General features: G+C 36.1%; 1 protein-coding gene across 1 annotated transcript in view; it reads left to right on the top strand.

Annotated features, from left to right (window-relative positions):
- Window positions 1-963: 963 nt before the first annotated feature.
- Window positions 964-7,660, top strand: part of GFRAL (GDNF family receptor alpha like) — a 49,643-nt gene continuing 42,946 nt past the window's right edge. Inside the window, exons 1-2 of the mRNA XM_089333541.1 lie at window positions 964-1,165; window positions 4,462-4,614. Coding sequence (XP_089189667.1) covers window positions 964-1,165; window positions 4,462-4,614 — 355 coding nt within the window. The remainder of the gene's footprint in view (window positions 1,166-4,461; window positions 4,615-7,660) is intronic.

Below are 7,660 nucleotides of genomic sequence, written 5' to 3'. Positions count from 1 at the left end.
CATAAATACAAGATTTGAGTCATTGCTGGTGAAGTAGTATGGTTCAACCAAGAGTGGTGATGATGTGAACAATGTTAAAGATGTTATAGTCTGAAAGTGTGTCTGGAATACTCAGGCAGAGATAATAGCTATCTGACTAGAATACTTGAAAAAATACGAGAGAACTGAATTTGTACAAATGGAATATATGATAGTGAAAAAACCCTGAGGCCAAAACCTACTCTAAAATTTTACAGAATAGTAGAACAATGCTGGAAAGGATTGCAACTATAGACAGAATTATCAACCACAAAACTATCAAGAGAACTACACGGAAGGGTTTTCGAATGAAAAGAGTTTCAAGAACAAATGTCCACAAAATGTTAGATGATAAAAGTAGGTGAAATAAAGTCTTAAGACTACCATGTTTTATATTGAGAGTGACTAGAGACATTTTATTTTTTTATTTATCTTTATTTATTAGAAAGAGTTACAGAAAGAGCTAGAGCCAGAGGAGAGAGAGAAGTCTTACATTCTGCTGGTTCACTCCCCAAATGACCACAATGGCCAGAACTGAGCTGATCCAAAGCCAGGAGCCACGGGCTTCCTTTGGGTCTCCCTATGTGGGTGCAGGGACCCAAGGAGTTGGGCCATCTTCCACTGCTTTCCCAGGCCATAGCAGAGAGCTGGATTGAAAGAGGAGCAGCTGGGATGTGAACCGGCGGCCATATGGGATGCCGGCACTGCAGGCTGGGGCTTTAACCTGCTGCACCACAGTGCTGGCCCCAAGAAATATTTTAAAGAGCAATTTCTATGGAGCAATATTCATAAAAATTATGTTGAAGAATGAATAAGTAGTGAGAAAGGGGGAACAATTACAACATTCAGACCTCTATCTAAGGGGAAGGTTAGAATTCATTTCAATCTTATAATAATTTTATCATGTTTTCCATAATTCTGCTTTTTATCATTAACAACTCAGGTATGGGAGGAAATGGCTGCCAAACTGGAATACTGCAAACTTGTTTTGCTGCTGTTTTTGTTATACAAGCTATGGGGCTAAGCTTGGAAAATGAACCTACTTCCCAATTCAATGATTGTACACATTTAAGAGAGAAATGCCTAAGTGATGTGGATGGATGTGAACAAGCATGGAGAATAACGGAAGATGCCTGCAATGCTTCAGGTAAAACAAGTTGCTAAAATAAACTCTCAAATACTTTTTTCCTGAATTAAAAGTGAGTTTTGATATTTTCTTTCAATACCCTAAGATCAAAATTATTTTTGCAATAAATACCTTACTCAAACTTGTTGTTTCAATGATTCACATTTAATCATTTATTAATAAATAAATAAATAAAATAAAATAAAATAAATAAAAAGGATATTCTTAATACTAATGAAAACTGATATATTAACATTGAAGACAATTTTCTGAAAAGTTTCAGATTATTACCTCACCATGTATCATATTACATGCATACTTCTAAGAACCACAGCAATGACATTTCAAGTAAGATATTATTTTGTGTACATGTTAATATAATAATGATAAAATATAAAAACATTCAGGATAATTGCTATCTTTCTCACATGATATTGCACATTTTATGTTTTTGCAACATATATACTAGTTTCCATTCCAACTGTGTCACAAACAAAACATATTTTTGTTTTTAACTTGTCCTACCTTCTAAACATTTGAGGGGAGGTTACTAAGAGAGAGAATTGAAGATTAGAAAGTGACTGGTATTTGCCTAAGAAGGAAAAAACTATTTCTTGGATATTCAAGGATCTCAATAAATATTAAATGAAAAAATACAGTAAGCTTTCCTTCACTAAAAATAGATATAATAAACTGATTATTCTCATATAGTGGAACATTGCTTTCATATTGTTATGCCAGAGTACTCAAAAGTAGTACACTAACATAATGACACATTGCCTTGCACTTTGAATATTATGATAATCTACAAATCCAATAAACTTTCTGGATATTCAGTAACAGAAACCAGAAGGGAAAATAAAAATCTTTTCTTCCATGACTCATGATTTCTCCATTCACTTCACGAAGAGTAAATTATGTACTGATCATGACCCCTACCTATCTTCATGAGATTCCTTTACCACACAAAAGGTATAAGGTGGGGTATGTTGGGTTAAGAAGCAGCAATCTGTGGTTCTAACAATGCCAGTGTGCACAATGACCACCAGTGAGCTCCTGGTCAACAACATAACCTCAATGGATCACAAAGGACGTGGGGAAGGTGGAGACAGTTCCTTTTCTACATTTTTAAGGGAGTACATGGGATATTCACATTCCAGGGAAAGTTGTAGATATATAGTTCAACATTAATATCAATGTTCAAGAAAATTTCAAAGGTATAATTTGCTCAAGTAACACAGTAATCGTACTTGTTGAATATTATGAATAGTGGTGAATTCAGTCTGTAAATATAAAATTACACCTTTGCAAAAACTGATGAAGTGAGGAGGGGGGAGAATATTGGGGGAGAGAATGGGTGTGAGGGAAATATGATTGTCTTGGAATTGTACCTATATGATGCATAAAATCTGCTCTCTTTATATTAATAAAAATTTTTTTAAAATAAAACATTTTAAAGGTTACCTACAAAAAAAGATGGAAAAGAGTTTGAAAAAAATCTATTTGTTTTGATAACCAGATACCTTATTACACTATAAGGCAATATAAAATGTGTTCTTAGAACATTTCATTTAGTGTGTCATGAATTATAACTTATTTATGTCTTTCAATATGGAAATAGCAAAACATCTATTATAAATTAAAATATTTGCATAGTTATTCTGTATATGAAGCTGAAATATTCTCAAATACACCAAATGAAATGAACTCAAGAAATTCTATTCAGAATAACTAGTAAAAGAAATTCTCAGGTAGAAGGATATGGCTTTTTAAATTAAAGCAGAAAATAAAATATTGATAATTATAAAAAACTCATTAATTTAGTCAATAATACTTATGGAATACTCTGTTGTTGCAATAATCACTCAATTTCTTATAATAAAAAAAAAGTTAGGGGCCGGCATAGTGTAGCGAGTAAAGCCGCCACCTGCAGTGCCGACATCCCATATGAGTGCTGGTTCAAGTCCCGGCTGCTCCACTTCCAATCTAGCTCTCTGCTATGGCCTGGGAAAGCAGTAGAACATGGTCCAAGCCCTTGGGCCCCTGCACCCACATGGGAGACCTGGAAGAAGCTCCTGGCTCCTGGCTTTGGATTGGCACAGCTCTGGCCGCTGCAGCCATCTGAGGAATGAACCAGCGGATGGAAGACTTCTCTCTCTGTAAAACTCTGACTTTCAAGTAATGAAATAAATCTTTAAAACAATAATAAATCTAAATCACCTGCACATTTCTTAATAAAATCTTAGAATGGCATGGAAAATAAACTAGCAACTTAACACAAATAGCTGAGCAATTTAGGTAAACAGGCAAAACAGCTAAGACTACAAAACATTTTGGTCACCTTGTGCAAGGACAGCTTTGAGTATTACTGAAGAACTAAAATTGGCATTCTGTATGAGGACAAAGTTATTTTAAAATACAAAAAGTTTTAATATATATTTAGTAAGTGTCCTCTTGCAAAATATAGTAAAAATAAATGTGTTGCTTAAAACATTACTTATATGGACATCCTGTTGGAATTTCAGATAATCTTTCTTTTTTAAGATTTATTTATATAAAAGGCAAAGGGAGAGAGAGAGAGAGAGAGAGAGAGAAATCGTGATCTTCCATCTACTGGTTCACTCCCAAGATGGCCACAACAGCTAGGGCTGGGACAGACCAAAGCCAGGAGCCAGAAGCTTCTTCTGGGTCTCCTACGTGGGTGCTGGGGCCATCTTCTATTGCTTTCCCAGGCCATTAGCAGAGAGTTGGATCTGAAGTGGAGCATGGGTCGGCAATACGGCATAGCTGGTAAAGCCACCACCTGCAGTACCGGCATCCAAAATAGGCGCCAGTTCGAGTACCAGCTGCTCCACTTCCAATCCAAGTTCTCTGCTATGGCTTCGGAAAGCAGTAGAAGATGACCCAAATCCTTGGACCCCTGCACTCACGTGAGAAACTCGGAAGAAGCTCCTGGCTCCTGGCTTTGGATAGGCGTAACTCCGGCCATTGCAGCCATCTGGGAAGTGAACCAGTGGGTGAAAGACTTCTCTTTCTCTGTCTCTGCCTCTGCCTCTGCCTCTCTGTAACTCTGCCTTTCAAATAAATAAATAAATCTTAAAAAAAAAGAAAAAGAAGTGGAGCAGCCTGGATGTGAACTGGCACTCATAAGGGATGACAGTATTATAGGTGGAGGCTTAACCTTCTACACCACTGTGTTGGCCCAAATAATCTTTATATAGTAATTAATTACAGATATTAATATGATAATTCTTGAAGAGACTAAGAAATTATATTTAAATTAATATCTGGATTACTATATATTTGTTGTATTCCAGGTGACCCCTGCAAGATGAGAAATTCATCACACTGTGTTCTGAGTATCCACTCCTTAGTGGAAAGCAATTTACAATTTATGCAGTGTCTCTGCACTGATGACTTCTATTGTACTGTGAAAAAATTGTTTGGGAAAAAATGCATCAATAAATCAGGTAATATTTTGTAATGTGGAAAGTTTACAGTCAGAAAAGAGAAAATTACAATTCCAAAATCAACCAAATCTGCATAATTTGGTTAACTCATTTTTTGTAAATTGGATAATAGTTGATGTGACAGAGTTCTATTCACTGTGGATCTCAGTAACTACAGGACATATTTCTGCAATTGCTAGCCAAAATCTCCAACTGTTTGAATCATTGGGATTTATTGTGTTTATTGTAGATGTTGGCAATACCTAGATAATAGCAGACAAATAAATACAATCTCTACTGTTATAGAATTCAGAATCTCCCAACAGAGACAAAATATAATAAATTACCTATCACATATTTGCCTTTGTATAGGGGCATTTAATCTGACTGACACAGCAATAATGGTAAACAAAATAGTCTGCATGTTCCCTTGAGGATACCCAAAGACTTTCTGAAAGATTACACAATTTTAAAGCTAACGATTTTCAGGTCCTCATTGACCCTACGCATGCTCTCTGAAAAGTGATCAGCCTGGGAATGCATCTGTTTTAAAGTACTTTTTAACTCTTCACAATCATCCTTCTTCCACTTATCAGGCTGAGGAAATTCTTTTCTATTTCCAGCTTACTTAGAGATTTCTAAAAATCAGGAACGGATAACTGGATGCTTAATTTTGCAGTATTTGACTATCAAATTGGTTATGGCTTTAAAATTTAATTATTGGACTTTTAATGTTGATCCAGTCCTTTCATGCCAAGGTGAACTCCTGCTCATCGTATTCTTTTCACAGATTGTCAGTTTCAAATTGATAATGTTATTTTGATACATTATTGCTCACTCAGGATATTTTTGGGTTCTCTTAGTTAGATTTTGTTGACCTTTTAAAATTGATTGCAATGTCTTTCTACCTCTCTTATATTCTAGAACAGTGTGCAAACAATTGATATCATATCTTACTTAAATGATTGATTTAGTCAGTGAAGATACCTAGACCATTTTTCTTTGGAAGTTATAAAAATATAAACTCTGTGTGTATAAGTATTACAGGAATAGTCCAGTTATCCATTTAATCTTGAGTGAATGTTAGTAGTTTTTGTCTTCCATTTGCTGGATTTATGTTTTTTTTTTTTTGTTTTTTTTTTTTTTTTGACAGATAGAGTTAGACAGTGAGAGGGAGAGACAGAGAGAAAGGTCTTCCTTCAGTTGGTTCACTCCCCAAATGGCCGCTAAGGCCGGTGCTGTGCCGATCTGAAGCCAGTAGCTAGGTGCCTCCTCCTGGTCTCCCATGTGGATGCAGGGAGCACATGGGCCATCCTCCACTGCCTTCCTGGGCCACAGCAGAGAGCTGGACTGGAAGAGGAGCAGCTGGGACTAGAACCCGACACCCATATGGGAGGGATGCTGGCGCCGCAAGGCAGAGGATTAACCAAGTGAACCAGGGCGCCGGCTCCAGCTGGATTTATGTTGAATTTTTACTTTTAATTTCCTTTTTCTTTCTTTGGTTTCTGCATCCCCACTAAATTTGCTCCTAATATTCCCTAATTGTTATTTTGAATGTCTAGGAGTTATAATGCTGCCTTCACTTTCATTCAGATGCTCTCTTTCTTTCTCATTTGATCTTCATTCTTACTTTTTCTGTGTGTCATTAGTAATAAAAAAGATCTAAATTTAAAAAGGAATTTATTTGAGAGTTACAGACAGTGAGAGGGAGAGGGAGAGAGAGAGAGATAGAGCGAGAGAAAGGTCTTCCATCCACTGGTTCACTCCACAAATGGCCACAATGGACGAGCTGAGGTGATCTGAAGCCATAAGCCAGGAGCTACTTCCAGGTCTCCCATGTGAGTGCAGGGGCCCAAGTGCTTGGGCCATCTTCTACTGCTTTCCTATGCCCTAGCAGGGAGCTGGATAGGAAGAGAAGCAGCAGGGACTAGAAGCAGTACCCATATAGGATGTTGGCACTGCAGGTGGAGGATTAACCTACTGCAGCAGGGGCCTCTGGCCCCTATTTTCTTATGCATATGCTAAACTAGCCAACATTGTGCCCAACATAGTCTATAAATATGTAGCATAAATGTTTTAATTAATTAAAAATTTAAGCTCCTCATCATTTTGAAATTTATAAAATGCTTATTATTCAATTAATGTGTAAACATTGTGTGAACCTGCAGGATATAAAGATGGATAACAGAGTCTCTGCTCTTCATTAACTGAAAGCAGAGATTGACATTTAACCCAATTAGTTAATGTAGTCTGACTGACTTCTGATGTATTCACTTCCAGTTTATACATGTATATGCTATAAAAGAGGCAGATATTTAGGCAGATTTGCAGTGTGTTCCAACACATATAATTATTAATGAAAAGGAGCTTATTATATGAAAATAACATTCATTTACATACACCTTCATCTAAGCCTGAACATACAAACTGGCTATTAAGGATACAAGAGGCAGTCTCTGTTCTAGATGAGGAGCCTAATTTATATAATTATATTAATTAATTGTAAGGTGCTATTTGAGAAATATTATAGTAGTATATGTTTCAAAATGTATGCACACCAGAGGCTGTAACCCTGAATAATGTTTGTATGGGTGCCATAGCTGTTTGTAAGTCAATATTTCCACCTTGTTAAATTAATTATATTTTCTTCATCTGGCAAAAATACGAGGCATTTGAAAAAGCTAAAGTATAGACAACATTCATTTAAGAAATCTTTTAAATTAAAAAAAATAAAAGACAGGATACTCTAGAAAAAAGAAGCATTATTTTGGCTGCAGAAAGATTATTAAGGTCAAGGTGGTTTTCATTGCTCAGGTTTTATTGGAGTGCCCCACAGGAAGACAAAATATTTTAGAATTATACTGTAGACTTCTGAAAGCCTAAGTTAAGCTTACCTGGAGTCCTGTTTAAGATGGTTTTCTTATCTTCTTTCTGTAAAGTTTATATAATTCTGGTCTTATTGACTCTTATTGGGCTTATCACTTATGAGGCTTATCAGCTCTCTGAGAATGCGCATTCTCAGAGAGGGCAATAGAACACAAAGGGGTGAAAACTGGTACTTGCATGT

Source organism: Oryctolagus cuniculus, chromosome 5, assembly GCF_051225735.1.
Source record: "Oryctolagus cuniculus isolate XC-2025 breed Fujian yellow rabbit chromosome 5, ASM5122573v1, whole genome shotgun sequence".
NCBI lineage: Eukaryota > Metazoa > Chordata > Mammalia > Lagomorpha > Leporidae > Oryctolagus > Oryctolagus cuniculus.
Note: the sequence above shows the minus strand (reverse complement) of the source record. Positions and strands in the feature narration are given on the sequence as shown.